Raw genomic sequence first — 17303 nt, forward strand, 5'->3', positions numbered from 1 at the left:
ATGGTGCAGTGTTTCGTTCTGTTGTACATAGGGTCACTATGAGTCAGAACTGACTCAAGGGCACCTAACAACAACACAACAACAAAACTGCACTTAACCCCTGAATTAATGCTGAAGTGGTTTCATATATAAAGTTGAATTTGTATACCCAGGAATTTAATTTTCTTTATTCTTTAACTTTGTTTTCATAGATAGAAATTCGATAATTACTGTACCTGCAGTCATTTTAATAGAAGTCTCTTAATAAATAAACATGATACTTCCCTGGAGTAAAGAGGATAAAATTCACATTCCTTAGCATGGCATGTTAGAACTTGTACCCTCTGGTTTTGTTCATCTCTGCAGACCGTGGCTCCCTCCTTATACCCTATAATTGGTCACACCAAACTTCTCCCCTGTCCCCAGTACCCCAGGCCCATGGCCTTTAGGTTCAAATTTCTTCGGTCATTGCCCCCAGTGCTGCCAGGAGAACAAGTCACCTGCGCTTCCACCTGCTTGGAGGTCGATTTTTTCTCTTTTGCTGCCCCTTTAGCTCAAGAAATGGTGACTTGTCACCGAGCAGATGAAGTGCTGCCAACAGTGGTGACTTCATTAAGAAAAATGTCACCATCCAATGATATCTGGTGGTCCTTCCCCTGTTGTTCTCAGACAAGTGAACCACGTGATTTGACCAAAGTGCTCTTCCTCAAACGTAAAATAATTTCCCTCTTACCTTTGCTTCGTTCTTTCCAGCTCTGCCATTATTCTTTTTTCTACTCCCACATTTATCCAGCTCTTTCTCAATGGAATCAGTGCACTTCACGCTCCATTTCTTTCTCATGCCCTCTCTTCTGTCTCTATGTCCCTTCTCTTCCTCTTCAGCTTCCTGTCTTCCCAACTTCAGCCTTACAATCTGGCTTCCAGCTCATCCTTGTTTAGGAGAGTGGTTAAAATCTTGGGCTCTGACATTGGGAGACCCAATCGTGACTCCTGGCTCTGCCTCTTAACAGACAAGTAACTTTGGGGAAGTTTCTCTGAGCTTTAATTTCCTTATCCATAACATGGAGATACTAATGATGTCACAGGATTGTCTGAAAGATGACACATGATAACCATCTCTAGTTCTTTGGATAATGCCCGGCATATAGTAAGTGCCCAAAGAAGTGATCCTTATGATTATTTGTCCCTATCCATGTCGCTTCCTCTCTTGGCTCTCCTTGTCCTCCGCCAGACCTGGTGTCTATAACTTTGCATTTCCCAAGGTCACTCTGTCATCTTACGCGCTATATACAGACTGTTCACACACTAAGCTATACAGTTTCCCCCAAATTCATAGAGCAGGTCACACAGAAGCATTTGCGTCCACTAGAAATTTTGCCATAGAGAATCAGGGCCAGAGTTATCAGGGGCTGCACTTCCTGCCACACCCGTGAGAGAACATGGTCCATACCTTCCCAAAGAGAGGGCAGGAAATTGAAATGCATATTCCCCCGAGCCGGAAACAAACCAAACTTTTCACATAGCAATTTCTAACATGCTTCTACAGCCCCTACAGTATTCAAGAAATCTCATTACCCCTTTTGAAGCTCCTGTAAATAGTCATTAGATCGGGGTATTCACGCAGGTTAATCGGGCTGAACAACGTCATCAGAAACGACAGGTGAAACCTTCTCTCCAGCTGGGTAAGGACGTTGTGCACCACTCTGGATACAGGGACCAAGTTTTGACAGGCTTCCAGAGATTCCTTAAGGAATGCAATGAAGGGTTACTGTAAATAATTGCAAAATCGAATAGAGGGTGATTATACATTTGTGATTTTCTATGTTGTCAGAAAGCCATTTCACTCTCTTAAGAAGGAACATTTAATATTTAAAAGAAAAAAAAAAAAAAGGTAGCTGCTGAGGCTGCTTATGTACACCCGAAAACCTCATGGGATTTGGTTCCTTGGTTGGGAGGTTTAGGGTCATGGTTTCATGGCACATCGCAGTTAATCGGTCTAATACCATGTTTAAGCCTTCTGTTCTACCTCCTAGCTCCTTACGTAGTGCCTGGGGTCTGAAAAGCTTGCAAGCAGCTATTCAAGGCACAACAATTGGTCTCTGTTTTCCTGGAGTAACTGAGGAAGAAGAGTCAGGAATAGGGGGAGGATATAGAATGTGTAACTAATTGCCTCCATGAGCAGCTGAGTCCTTTGCCGTCAGTCCAGAAGCACTGGATGGTGCCCGGGAACCATTGCTGAACACTTTGATCAAAGGTTTATAAAAGAATCCTAATCAAAAGAGGAAAAATGCAGACTAGAATTTCAAATTCTAATATACTCCAGACTTCATGGAACCATGGAAGCTAGAAGAAACTATTGCTCTGAGGTAATCTTTAAATCTTAAGCTAAAAATATCCCCTGAAGTCTTCTTAAAAGAAGTAGCAGTTTAGCTTAAGTAGTAAAAAATTATACTCTTTTAAGAACTATCTATATGGGATCAACTTGACAAGAGCAACTTGAAAGATTAGATAGGAACCTCAGGGGGCAGCGAGTTTATGTTAATGGGAGAGGAACAATTCAGAAAAGGAGGGTGAGAATGGCGGCACAGCCGGAAGAATGTAGTCACTGTTAATGAATTGTATGTGTAGGAATTGTTGAATTGATGAATGTTTTGCTGTGTATATTTTCAACAAAATTTAAAAAAATAAGTAAAAAAAAATATAGACAAATTCTCAAAGGTCACAGTTCCACATGTTTATGTTTAGAAATTCTCACATATTTGGGTGGCTAGTCTCTTTCAATTAGTCTCTTAGGAATAAATAATTTAACCTTCTTTAAAAGTGAGTCTGTTTTGTGAGCCTTATTTTCAGAAACATTTGAGGAATGAAATTTTAAGGAAGGAAAGTGGGGTCAAAGTAAGCTAACCAGTTGTCATGGAATCGACTCTGGCTCATGGTTGCCGCATGTGGGTCTGAATAGAACTGTGCTCCATGGGGTTTTCAATGGCTGATTTTTTGGAAGTAATCACCAGGCCTTTCTTCCAAGGTACCTCTGGGTAAACTCGAACCTCTGAGCTTTTAGTTAGCAGCCAAACGTGTTAACTGCATCACCCAGAGATATTCAAAGTAAGCTACTATGTAATTATTTCTTAAGGCTTTGGTCAGAATGCTTCAGCAATGGAACTACCAGTTGGTCACAAGGGACAATTCTGTTGGTTGCTCCTTAGCCTCTGCTCTCTCTTGGACTTGGGTTGGCTCGAATGGGTTCCAGCCACAGGTAGATCATCTGGAAACCTCCTGCTGACAACATGGCCAAAATGAAAAAGAAGGCAGATGAAAATTGAAAAACATTTGCTGAGCACCTATTAGGGTCAGTGAGCTAGTCCTTGGGTACACAGCAGCAGTAAGATCAACATGGCACTGCCCACATGGGGCACAGTCAGGTGAGAAGATGGGCATTAAACAGCAAACACAAATAAGTACCCAACTACTAACTGCAGAGGGAGAGCAGAGATTCTGTGAGAGAAAATAACCAGGGGGTCTTAATTAGATGGGTAGTTCAAGGAGGCCCCTTGGAGGAGTGGCATTTGACCTGAAAAGGGAGTTGAAGCTAAGCAGGCTAAGGTTGGATCCTTCAGTCTGTGCTAGCACTTCCCTGAGCCTAGGGTTCAGGAAATGCTTTAAAAGCCCATAATTATATGGACAGAGTGCCATTTTGGTTCACAGAACCAAAGCTTCCAGCATCCGCCTAGTCTCACATCAGAATTTACTATGGGTGACAAACTCTTCAGGTGGGAACTGGGAGTTGGGATGGCCCCTGTGACTCCCTCTCTCCCAACCATCCCCATCTTCTGTGATGATGAACGTACCTGGGTTGGGCTTTCCAAAGTTCAGGAGCCCCAGTGGTTTGTGGTTAGAAACCTTGATTACAGGGCATAATTTGGTGGGGGCTGGGCTGCCTCGGGGAGGTGGTTGACATCACTTACCTTATACATTTTCTCAGTAATGCACAACTTGTCTCGGAGGCCTTCAAAGAAGGGAAATGGCTTGTGTATGGCATAGGCGATCTCCAGCTTCTGGCATATGAAGTGCTGAAAAAGAGCCTCTTCCAAGGCCCTGGTCACGGTGAACATCCTGTGGAAAGATGCACGATGTGAAAAGAGAATCAAAGACTCTGAAGAGTGTGGGAGCTGCTCTCTGCATTAAACAGCCACCTAAAGAAAGGTATGTTGGTCTCGATCGCATCTCTTAGCAGTCCCCAAAGTAGCCTCTGCCTAAAAGACTCATGGATGTAGGCAACAATGACAACTCTGAACAATCATGGCCCTGAGAGTGACCTACAAGGTGATGCCAAAATCCCCAAGGGCTGCTGGTAAACATAAGGAAATATTAAAATTTTGTCATTGTTGTTAACTGCTGTCAGTGTCACTCTGACTCATGGTGACCCCATGTATAACAGAACAAAACGTTGCCCAGTCCTGCACCACCTTCACAATTGTTGGCGTGTTTGAACCCAGTTGGACAATATTCTGTTCTGTTCCAGAGGGTTTTCATTAGTGAATTTTCAGAAGTAGATCACCAGGCCTTTCTTCCTAGTCTGTCTTAATCTGGAAGCTCTGCTGAAACCTCTCCACCATGGGTGCTGGTATTTGAAATATGGTTGCATAACTTGTAGAATCCTAGCAACACATACCCCCACATGTCTGTCAGTGTGGCAGCTTGCGTGTTGCTGTGATGCTGGAAGCTATGCAACCAGTATTCAGATACCAGCTGGGTCACTTATGTAGGACAGATTTCAGCTGAGCTTCTAGACTAAGACAGACCAGGAAGAAGGACCCGGCAGTCTACTTCTGAAAAGCATTAGCCAATGAAAACCTTATGAATAGCAGCGGAACAGTGCCTGATATAGTGCCAGAAGATGAACCCCCAGGTTGGAAGGCGCTCAAAAGATGACTGGGGAAGAGCTGCCTCCTCAAAGTAGAGTTGACCTTAATGATGTGGATGGAGTCAAGCTTTCAAGATCTTCACTTGCTGATATGGCATTACTCAAAATAAGAAGAAACAGCTGCAAATATCTGTTAATAACTGGAACCTAAAATGTGTGAAGTATGAATCTAGGAAAATTGGAAATCATCAAAAATGAAATGGAACACATAAAGATCGATATCATAGGTATTAGTGATCTGAAATGGACAAGTATTGGCCATTTTGAATTGGACAATTTATAGCCTACTATACTGGGAATGACAACTTAAAGAGGAATGGTGTTGGCAGTCATTGTCAAAAAGAACATTTCAAGATCTATCCTGAAGTACAACGCTGTCAGTAATAGGATAATACCCATACGCCTACAAGGAAGACCAGTTAATACTACTATTATTCAAATTTGCACACCAACCACTAAGGCCAAAGATGAAGAAACTGAAGATTTTTACCAGCTTCTGCAGTCTGAAATTGATCGAACATGCAGTTAGGATACACTGATAATTACTGGTGATTGGAATGGGAAAGTTGCAAACAAAGTAGAAGGATCAGTAGTTGGAAAATATGGCCTCAGTGATAGAAACGATGCTGGGGATTGCATGACTGACTTTTGCAAGACCAACGACTTCTTCATTGCAAATACTTTTTTACACCAACATAAACAGCAGCTGTACACATGGGCCTCGTCAGATGGAATACACAGGAATCAAATAAAGTACATCTATTGTAAGGCACGATGGAAAAGATCAATATCATCAGTCAGAACAAGGCCAGGGGCTGACTGTGGAACAGACCATCAGTTGCTCATATGCAAGTTCAAGTTGAAACTGAAGAAAATCAGAGCAAGTCCATGAGAGCCAAAACACGACCTTGAGTATATCCCACCTGAATTTAGAGACCACCTCAAGAATAGATTTGGTGCACTGAACACTAATGGCTGAAGACCAGATGAGTTGTGGAATGACATCAAGGACATCATACATGAAGAAAGCAAGAGGTCATTGAAAAGACAGGAAAGAAAGAAAAGACCAAGATGGATGTCAGAGGAAACTCTGAAACTTGCTCTGGAATGTCGAGCAGCTAAAGCAACAGGAAGAAGTAATAAAGTAAAAGAACTGAACAGAAGATTTCAAAGGGTGGCTCGAGAAGACAAAGTCAAGTATTATAACGACGTGTGCGAAGAGCTGGAGATAGAAAACCAAAAGGGAAGAACACGCTCGGTGTTTTTCAAGCTGAAAAAACTGAGGAAAAAATTCAAGCCTCGAGTTGCAATAGTGAAGGATTCTATGGGGAAAATATTAAATGATGCAGGAAGCATCAAAAGAAAAGAAGATGGAAGGAATATACAGAGTTATTATACCAAAAAGAATTAGTCAATGTTCAATCATTTCAAGAGGTAGCATATCATCAGGAACCAATGGTATTGAAGGAAGAAGTCCAAGCTGCACTGAAGGCACTGGCAAAAAACAAGGCTCCAGGAATTGACGGAATATTGATTGAGATGTTTCAGCAAACAAATGCAGTGCTGGAAGTGCTCACTCATCTATGCTAAGAAATTTGGAAGACAGCTACCTGGCCAACCAACTGGAAGAGATCCATATTTATGCCTATGCCCAAAAAATTATTAGAACAAATACAGAAAATATCAAACAATATCATTAATATCACATGCAAGCAAAATTTTGCTGAAGATCATTCAAAAGCGGCTGCAGCAGTATATCGACAGGGAACTGCCAGAAACTCAGGCCAGATTCAGAAGAAGATGTGGAACCAGGGATATCATTGCTGATGTCAGGTGGATCCCGGCTGAAAGCAGAGAATACCAGAAGGATGTTTACCTGTGTTTTATTGACTACTCAAAGGCATTTGACTGTGTGGATCATAACAAATTACAGATAACATTGCGAAGAGTGGGAATTCCAAAACACTTAATTGTGCTCATGAGGAACCTGTACAGAGAGCAAGAGGCAGTTGTTTGAACAGAACAAGGGGATACTGAGTGGTTTAAAGTCAGGAAAGTATGCTTCAAGGTTGTATCATTTTACCATACCTAGTCAATCTGTATGCCGAGCAAATAATCCAAGAAGCTGGACTATATGAAGAAGAATGGGGCATCAGGATTGGAGGAAGACTCATTAACAACCTGCATTATGCAGACGACACAACCTTGCTTGCTGAAAGTGAAGAGGACTTGAAGATCAAAGACCACAGCCTTCAGTATGGATTACACCTCAATGTAAAGGAATCAAAAATCTTCACAACTAGACCAATAAGCCACATCATGATAAACAGCGAAAAAATTGAAGTTGTCAAGGATTTCATTTTACTTGGATCCACAATCAACACCCATGGAAGCAGCATTCAAGAAATCAAAAGACACATTGTATTGGGCAAATCTGCCGCAAAGGACCTCTTTAAAGTGTTGAAAAGCAAAGATGTCACCTTGAACACTAAGGTTCGCCTCACCCAATGCATGGTATTTTGAATTGCATTATATGCATGTGAAAGCTGGACAATGAATAAGGAAGACTGCAGAAGAATTGACAGCTTTGAATTGTGGTGCTGGCGACGAATAATGAATATAGCATGAACTGCCAAAAGAACGGACAAATCTGTCTTGGAAGAAGTACAACCAGAATGCTCCTTAGAAGCAAGGATGGTGAGACTGTGTCTTAAATACTTTGGACATGTTGTCAGGAGGGATCAGTCCCTGGAGAAGGACATCATGCTTGGTAAAGTAGAGGGTCAGCAAAAAAGAGGAAGACCCTCAATGAGATGGATTGACACAGTGGCTGCAACAATGGGCTCAAGCATAATAAAGATTGTAAGGATGGTGCAGGACAAGGCAGTGTTTCATTCTGTGGTACACAGGGACGCTATAGGTCAGAACTGACTTGACGGCACCTAACAACAGCAACATGGAAGCCAGTGTAGTACAACTGACAGACAGGTGGTGGGATATTATAAACAGCTAATATTTATTGAATGCTTCCTGTGTGCCAGGCTTTGGTCTAAGAGCTTCACATGCCTTAACTCATTTGACCTTCAAAAAACCCTTGAGAGATGGTTGCTATTATTACACCCATTTTATTGTTGGGGAAATGGAGACATAGAGAGGTTTGATATCTTGCCCAAAGTTGCACAACTTGGAAGTGGTAGAATTGGGAACAAATTCCAACTTATGGTTCCAGGGTTATATTCACAAATATATGCAGTATGGACACATTGCGCTAGATTCGCCACACTTGCTTGAACTGCAGCATCGAGCATACGCTAACAATGCTCATGGAATAGGGACCACCTTAAAAAGGTTAGAAAGACAGAACCCTGGTTGTACCTAGACACTTTAATAAACCACCCACAGTCTTCAAAACACAATTAGGCAAACATAAATAAAAACATGAAAGATGAGGATGACATGATTAGTAAAGGTAACGTAACTGTTATATATTCTGTATCAATTTCATGTCTCAAAAGAAATTGTCTGCCTTTTCCTATGCACATACAGCATGTATAAAAACTGGCCATTAATAGGCCACAAGAAAATATCAGTAAATTATAATAAGTGCAAAATTCACAGATGACATTCTTTGACAAATTCCCAAGCAAAGGCAAGCACTAACAAAAAATTCAACCACCAAGAAATTTTTACAAAACAAAACAGAAACATGGATCCCATTTTTCCAAATGCATTTTTTGTCAGAGAAAATTAAAACTGCAATTAATGACTAATTTCAGAGGGTGGATCCCAGCAGCAGACTGAGCCACCCTGTGGCTCTCTCCTCATTCTTAGAGCCTTAAGATTTGACATTAAGAAAGAAAGAAAGAAAAAAAAAAAACTACTGTAAAAAAAAATAATCCACAACAGTACTGGAAAACAAGTCAAAAGGCCATCAGAGGGTCTACAGGTTGTGAGAACACCCTGGAAGATAGAGAACAGATGGGAGAGAAATCTATGTCCGGGGAAAGATACTGCAGAGGTAAGTGCAGAGTCAAGGGACTCTGAGCGCAGAATGAACAAAGCTAAGAAGAGGAAGGGGCCCTGGATGGTTAATGTCTTGGTCATCTAGTGCTGCTAACAGAAATACCAGAGTGGACGGCTCTAACGAAGAGAAATTTATTCTCTCACAGTCTAGTAGGCTACAAGTTCAAATTCAGGGCATCAGCTCCAAGGGAAAGATTTCTCTCTGTCGACTCTGGAGGAAGGTCCTTGTCATCAATCTTCCCCAGGTCAAGGAACTTCTCAGGCATGGGACTAGGAGCTTCTCCGCACAGGAACTCCCGATCCAAAGGACATGCACTCCTCCTGGCACTGCTTTCTTGGTGGTATGAGGTCCCCCTGTCTCTCTGCTCATTTCTCTGTTTTATATCTCAAAAGAGATTGACTTCGGACAGTGTAATCTTGTAGATCTCATCAGTATCACTGCCACTAATCCATCTGATTACATCATAGTGATAGAATTTACAATGCATAGGGAAATCACATCAGATGACAAAATGGTAGGCAATCATACAACACTGGGAATCATGGCCTAGCCAAGTTGACAGATATTTCTGGGGGACACAATTCAATCCACGACAGTTAATTACACAACATTTAAAGCAAAACATCCAGCAGGTTCTTTATCCTTCGTCTGTTCATACCCAGTAGTGGAGGCAATGACATTTGGCCCCAGGATGAAACCTGAGACTCTTCAAAGACCTCTTTGTGCCTGGAGAAGCCTCCTGGTGGGGGTGTAGGGTTCTAAGAAAAAGTATTGCAGAGATTCCTTAAAAAGTTAAGCATAGAATTACCATCCCGTTGCCATCGAGTTGATTCCAACTCATAGCTACCCTTTAGGACAGAGAAGAACTGCCCCATAGGATTTCCAAAGAGCAGCTGGTGGATTCAAACTGTCAACCTTTGGGTTAGCAGCCAAGCTCTTAACCACTGTGCCACCAGGGCTCCAGAATTACCATGTGGTCCAACAATTCCAATCCCAAAAGAATTGAAAGCAGGCACTCAAACACATACTTGTACAACAATATTCACTATAGCCTTATTCACAATAACCAAAAGGTGGGAGCAACCCAACTGTCCAACAACAGAGAATGGCTGAACAAAATGTGGTCTATACAGGCGATGGAATATTATTCAGTTATAAAAATAAAGTAAAATTCTGATACATGCTGTGGTACGGATGAACCTGGAAAACATTATGCTGAGTGGAATCAGCCAGGCACAAAAAGACAAATACTGTATGATCCCATTTACATGAAATATCAAGAATAGGCAAATGTGTAGAGACAGAACATAGATTAGCGGTTACCAGGGCCTGGGAGGAGGAGGGAATGGGAAGTTACTTCTTAAAAGGTACAGAGTTTCTGTTTGGGGTGATGAAAACTTTAGAAAATAAATGGTGATAATGGTTGCACAACATCATGAATATAATTAATGTCATTAAGTTGTACACTCAGAAATGGCTAAAATGAGAAATTCTATGTTACCTATATTTTACCACACTTATTTATTATATATATTTTTTTAAATTCCAGGAGAAAAAAGTGTAGAATTGTAGGAAGCGCAGACCTCCAACAGACACAAGAGGTTGTCCAAAGAACAGGGACATGCCCTCTGGTGCCTACCCACCACCTTCTGCCCTGGAGGAATGCCAACGGGTAGTGCCATCTTCATTTTGGTGGTTACAAAGGGGCCCCAGCCTGCCAGAACATTCCAAGTCCCCACACCCTAAAGCAGAGGTCTGTAGAGTTCAAGGTATCCATGAATTGGGATATTTTCTTTATTTCACTAGCCTCAAACTAAAATGGTTTAGTTATTTCTATTATGAATGTAGGCAACAAACCACAGAAATATTAGCAGTAACAGTGACTTTGTTGCCATTGAAGTCACAGATATTTTCATAGCACCTTGCAGATATTGTAGACACCTTGAAATTTCATTTATGTCCATCACTGCTTTGAAATTGTAGTAGCTATTAAACCCATTGTTGGGTCTTCTTATTTGATGTGTTAATCAAGAAGTATATTTTAATATTTTGACAACTATATCTCAATATAATTGTTTTCCTTTGTAACCTTATGTATTTTTATTATGCATTTAAGTGCATTTTTTTCTGAAAAGGGATCCATAGCCTTTGCAAGTCTGTTGAAAGAGTACATGACACAAAAAAGGTAAAGTAGCCAGCCCCATCTTAAGTGAGGCATGAGAGTGGGACCAGCCCATTTGTTCTTGGAACCCTAAACCAGTGCTCATATTCAGGAGAAATAACTTTTGGGAAAATAGATTTAGGCTACTCCTCCAAACCCATACCAGCCATCTATACTAATCAGCCTAGGCTCCTTTCACAAATATGAATGTACAAGCCAGCATCTGCAAGGCATTGGAGGAGCAGCAACAATGAACAAAGAGGACCAGGAGATTCAAGCAAAGCAAAACGCCTTCCTGGGAAAATTGGAAAACCCCTTTATGGACCTCCTAGGAACTGGGGCAAGAGCCTCCTCCTTCTGACATGTACGGAGGTATACCAGATGTACTCCAAAGGAAAGCCAGCTCTAACTTCATCTGGAAGAGAATGTGTATGGTAGTGGCAAGAACACTTTTTTAAAAAGAAGAGCAATAAAAATTTATCAGAGTACTTGGGGACTTGCAAAGGTCCTGAAAGCCCTGGTTGGAAAGATTATGTCAAGAACAGACTCTTGAATTATTGTTGTTAAATTGGTTTAAATTTTAGCCACAGCCTAGTGAAGCCTGGCAATGCTTTGATTGAAGATTCTGAAGTTCCTCTGGAAGAATACATTTCCTACTTAATAAATCAAGAATTAGAAAAAGAATAATGAAGGAGGCTTTGCCCTAACCTATCCTAACAACGACTGTAAGGACAGTGCAGGACCGGGCAGTGTTTCGTTCTGTCGTGCATCAGGTCGCTATAGGTCGGAACCGACTCGAGGGCACCTAACAACAACAATTCTAAAAGGTATTATTCAAACCAAACCAGAGGCTGTGGAGCGGATGCTGACTTGCGGCAACCTCCTGGGTGCTGGAGCAGAACTGTGCTCCGTAGAGTTTTTAATGGCTGATTTTTTAGAAGTAGGTCACCAGAACTTCTTCCAAGGCACCTCTGGATGAACTCAAATTGCCACCCTTTCAGTTAGCAGTGAGCACATTAACTGTTCGCACCACCCCCGGACTTCAAATGGTATTATAAAGCTAAAATAATTAAACAACACAGCTCTAACTTACCAACAGGGAGATATCAATAGAAATGAATAGAAAACAGACCCACATTTAATATGTTTGTGTAGATGTTAAAATATATATATATATACATACACAAAATCTGTACAAGATCAAGGTGAAATCGCAGCTCAGAAGAGAAAGAATTGTTCAACAGTGGTGTGGAGATCCTTGGGTATAATGTGGGGGAGAAAATCACGTGAGACCCTTAGCTTATTCCATAAACAACAACAAATCCCAGCTAGATTAAAGTTCCACGTGTAGAAACATCAGAAGAATATTTATTTCATCCCTGGGACTTTCTAAATATGACACCAGAAGCAGATACGATGAGAAGAAAAGATCGATGGATTTTACTACACAAAATTTCTGAAAATAGGAGACCAAAAAAAAAACCAAACTCGTTACCATCAAGTCCATTCCCACTCATAGTGACCCAAAAGGACAGGGCAGAACTGCCCCCATACAGTTTCTAAGGAGCACCTGGTGGATTCGAACTGTTGACCTTTTGGTTAGCAGCCATACCTCTTAACCCCCACTACACCACCAGGGTTTCTGAATACAGGAGGGAAAAGGCAGAAGGCAAACAACAAGCAGAAAACACCTATCTGCAGCATACATAATGATAATAATGATAACAGCTAAGACTTATTGGGAACTCACCTCATACCTGCCCACTTGCTAAGTGCTTCATATGCTGTGTTACTTTAAAAGTTGTTTGCTGCCACTGAGTCGGCCCCTGACTCACGGTGACCCCACGCACAATGGAAAAAACACTGCCCGGTCCTGCGTCATTCCCACCATCAGCTGCAAAACGAACCTCTGTGAACCATATGGTTTTCATGGGCTGATTTCAGAAGTAGATCGCCAGGCCTTTCTTTCTAGTTTGTCTTAGTCTGGAAGCTCCGCTGAAGCCTGTTCAGTATCCTAGCGACACGAATGGGGGCAGCGCATAGCGTGCATTGGCTGGGGATCAAGCCGACTGTCCTGCGTGGGAGGTGATAATTCTACCACTGACCCACCCCCTGCCCCCACTTACTTGAAATAGGCACTATTATAATTCCCAAGGATGAAACCGAGGCACAGAGAGGTTAAATCACGTGCCCGAGGTGTTCAGCGGCAAAACAGGGTTCGTCTGACTCTACAGCCCTGTTTCTCACTAGCATACAATGCTGCATCTCATATCCGACGATGCTCAGATTTTTCTTACATAAAGAAATCTTACAAATCAATAAGAAAAAGACAAACATCCAAATAAAATAAAGGCAAAAGATATAATCAGACAATTAATAAATGAATAAGCCACACACACAATAAATACATGAAAAGCACATTAACTCACCAGTAGTCAGAAAACTGCAAAGGCAATTTGACAACATGTTTTGCCCGTCAAATTGACCAAGGTAGAAAATTATAACAACCCCCGATACTGTTGATGTAAAGCAAACAGGTCTCCAGGCACTGTAGGCTGATTTAGTAACCTGTGTCAAATGCACTAAAATATGTGTCCCCTGGTGGCCCAGTTTCCACTTCCAGGATTTGTTTCAAGGAAATAATTACGAATGTGCTTAAAGAAAATACGCAAGTTCATGATACACTAGAGAACAAAGGAAAAGCACTCTCCTTGTTTTCCTGTTTCTACTCGCTTCCCACTGCTTCCAGCCAGGAACACATTGGCTCAGAAATAAGCTGCCCCTTGTGGACAGATATCAAGATCAAAAAGCAAGGGCAAGGGTGGACAGTAAATCTATGTTCCATGCCCAGGAACAGGCTAGGGTTTGGCAGGGGGTGGCATTCTGCTTTTTCCCTGGTGTTGTTAGCTGTCCTCCAGTCTATGTGGTCTCCTAGTGTCCCCATATGGCAAAGTATAACTGCCTCAGATGGTTTTCCAGGCTATACTCCATACAGGAGCAGATCTTTGTGTCACCAGGGCTCCTTGCTTCTCCCCATACCAAACCCGTTGCCAGCAAGTTAATTCTGACTCATAGCAACCCTATAGGACAGTGTAGAACTGCCCCCATAGGGTTTCCAAGGAGCGCCTGGTGGATTCGAACTGCCGACCTTTCGGTTAGCAGCCGAGCTCTTAACCACTGCGTCACCAGGGCCCAACTTTCCCCCTAGCTCCCCCTCTTTGAGAGTTTCCTGACGCGCCCCAGCGCCCTCTCCACCTCTGTGGCAAACGCTATCTTACAGAGAGAGCCGCAGTGTCCATAGCAGACCTCCCCGCAGCAGCTGCCAGGAAATGACTCTGACAGCCCCAGTCACCCAGAATGAAGACGAACGCAGCAGGGACAAGACCCACCTGAATGGGGCCGGCTGCCTGCTTCTGGCGCCTCCGGGCTCCGGGGTGGGCCAGGGATCACCCTTGACAGGTGGCAGAACCCAGGGAGAAGTCAGGGGGAGGAGCAGGACCTCTGTGTTGTGACACGCAGCCAGTAGGCCAGGCTCCCCAGAAAAGAAAAGCGAAAGTATTCAGAGCAGCTAGTACAGGAAGCTGAAGGCGGGACCGTGGCTCCTCCTCTGTAGCTTGTGAAGCTCCCAGTGCCTGGGGAGAGCTGGGGACACGCGGTGGGGGGCTGCCAATCAGGACCAGCCTGGGGAGGAAGTGGGCCGGTGGTCCAGCCCCAAGGCCCATCCGAAGGCCTCCCACCCACCTCTATTTCCGCATGTAGTGTGTTCATCCTATACTTTCTGGGGTGATGGAAATGTTCTAAAGCTGGATTGTGGCGACGGTCACACAACAGAATAAATTTACTAAAAATAATTGAACTTTAAAACATACACACACACAAACCCAAAGGGAATCGTGAAGTGACTCAAAAATACTTACAATTTGTCAGGATAAAATAATTACATGAGAAAACGGAAATAAAAGGGGGAAGGCAGTCTGAATAGAAATTGAAATGCTGCAGAGAGGTAGGCAGACCTCTAAGCAGAAAAGCAGGTGGGGGCCAGGCAGGCAGCTGGGAATTGGGGAGTGTTCAGGAAGCAGGTCCAAGGAGAGAACTCTAGACCAGACACAAGACCCAAGTCAGAAACTCAAGGTGAGGCAGGGTACCCTCCTTCCACATGCCCTCCTTAAAGATTTCGGTGGTACAAATGGCTAACACGTTCAGCTGCTAACTGAAAGGTTGGAGGTTCTAGTCCATCCAGAGGTACCTTGGGACAAAGGCCTGGTGAACTACTTCCAAAAAACCAGCTTTTGAAAACCCTACAGAGCAGTTCTACTCTGAAGCCTGTGGTCGCCATGAGCAGGAATCAACTCAATGGCAACTGGCTTTTTAACGTGCACTGGCATGGTAGGGTGTATGAAAACTGAAATACAGAAACTTGTTTAACTTTGTTTAAATCAAATGCCTTTGACCCACGGGATTCCCCTCCCAGAACACTCATAAATTCCTCTTCTTCTTTTCTGAGAAGAAAGATCAGAAACACGGTTTCTAGGGTCAAAGCAGCCTTGAGACCAGGGCAAACCTCCGTGGGACAGAGACCTTCTATGCCTCCTAGAAAGACAGGAACACAGCGCCTCACACCCGAGTGTAGGGCAGAGCAATGGAGCCTGCCCAGCAGATCATGGTCATGGAGGGTGCCGGGGCGTGGAAGCCACAGGCAAGTCAACAGTGCTGGAGGAAGGCAGAGGACAGAGGCGTGACGAGAGCAGAGCAGAGGGTGCCCAGCGCTTCAGCACTCCTTTCTTTACAGCGCTGCAGAACACAAAGGTTTTCTTACAGACTGACAGAAGTGCCCCTTCTGCACTAGTCTTACCAACAGTCAGCTGAGGAATACCGAGGACTTGTGCCTATAAGCAAGAGAAGTTGGCACATTTATGCAGCGCCCAGCTCAGCACGGCCTGGGTCAGTCTGCTGCCTCAGAGCAGAGAGGAGAGAGGTGACCCAGAGCTGGCAGGTGTGCTCTGTGGTAGACCTTGTGTCTGGGTGGAGAACCCCCCCCCCCCCCCGCCCCATGGAGGCTGGAGGCAGAGGAGTGCTGTGTTCAAGAGAGGCTTGACTTACTGCCCCTCATCCCCTGCAAATGTCAAGTCAGGGCACAAGAAAGAGACAGGGAGAGAGCGTTTTAGTCATCTAGTCCTGCTATAAGAGAAATACCACAAGTGGATGGCTTTAACAAACAGAAGTTTACCCTCTCACAGTCTAGTAGGCTAGAAGTCCAAATTCAGGGTGTCAGCTCCAGGGGAAGACTTTCTCTGTCGGCTCTGGAGGAAGGTTGCTGTCATCCATCTTCCCCTGGACTAGGAGCTTCTCCACACAGGAACCCCGGGTCCAAAGGCTGTACTCTGTTCCCGGCGCTGCTTTCTGGTGGTATGAGATTCCAACTCTCTGCTTCTTTCCCTTTCCTTTTATCTCTTGTAAGATAAAAGGTGGTGCAGCCCACAATCCAGGGAAACTCCATTTACACTGCATCAGGGATGTGACCTTAGTAAGGGTGTAACAATCCCACCGTATTCCTCTTTAAAGTAAAATTACAATCACAAAATGGAAGACAACCACACAATACTGGGAATCATGGCCTAACCAAGTTGACACATATTTTGGGGGTACACAATTCAATCCATGACAGAGAGACCCACCTGTGTGCAGCACCTGGTAGCACAGTGCCCTGCAATGGCAAAGATGTCCTCATCCTTGTCCTGGGGTCTCTTTCAAACAGATTGCTGCTCCCTCCTTTTGGGGGGAAGAGCAAAAGCAGAAGCAGGCAGAAGGATGAAAACCTCTTACCCTCTATATTTTACTAACTTATTCATGCAAATTTCTCAGCACATCTATTAACAGCCAGTCATAGGGTCAGAAGAACATACTTCAGAGACTACTGTTCTACAGACCGAGGTTTGCTTCTGGATTCCCATCCTCCCCTCTTTTGGGCCCCTGCTTATTGTCGACCCTACATTCCACAAATCCCCAGGATTCCATTCGTCTCCCTGTCTTAGACATTGTTCTGTCTGGATTTCTAGATCGTTGTTTTTGTGGAGCCCTGGTGGCACAGTGGTTAAGAGCGCAGCTGCTAACCAAAAGTTGGTAGTTCAAATTCACCAGCAGCTCCTTGGAAACCCTAGAGGGCAGTTCTACTCTGTCCTATGGGGTTCCTATAAGTTTGAATCGACTCGATGGCA

The 17303-nt window shown here is 43.5% G+C and overlaps 1 protein-coding gene across 1 annotated transcript in view; it reads right to left on the reverse strand.

The window, feature by feature from the left end:
- LOC126078192 (sp110 nuclear body protein-like) overlaps nucleotides 1-14941 on the reverse strand; it is a 57004-nt gene extending 42063 nt beyond the window's left edge. Inside the window, exons 1-3 of the mRNA XM_049888427.1 lie at nucleotides 14478-14941; nucleotides 3945-4092; nucleotides 1555-1723 (exon numbers count right to left, since the gene is read on the reverse strand). Coding sequence (XP_049744384.1) covers nucleotides 1555-1723; nucleotides 3945-4091 — 316 coding nt within the window. The 5' untranslated portion in view covers nucleotide 4092; nucleotides 14478-14941. The remainder of the gene's footprint in view (nucleotides 1-1554; nucleotides 1724-3944; nucleotides 4093-14477) is intronic.
- Nucleotides 14942-17303: the final 2362 nt, after the last annotated feature.

Source organism: Elephas maximus, chromosome 6 (assembly GCF_024166365.1).
Source record: "Elephas maximus indicus isolate mEleMax1 chromosome 6, mEleMax1 primary haplotype, whole genome shotgun sequence".
Taxonomy (NCBI): Eukaryota; Metazoa; Chordata; class Mammalia; order Proboscidea; family Elephantidae; genus Elephas; species Elephas maximus.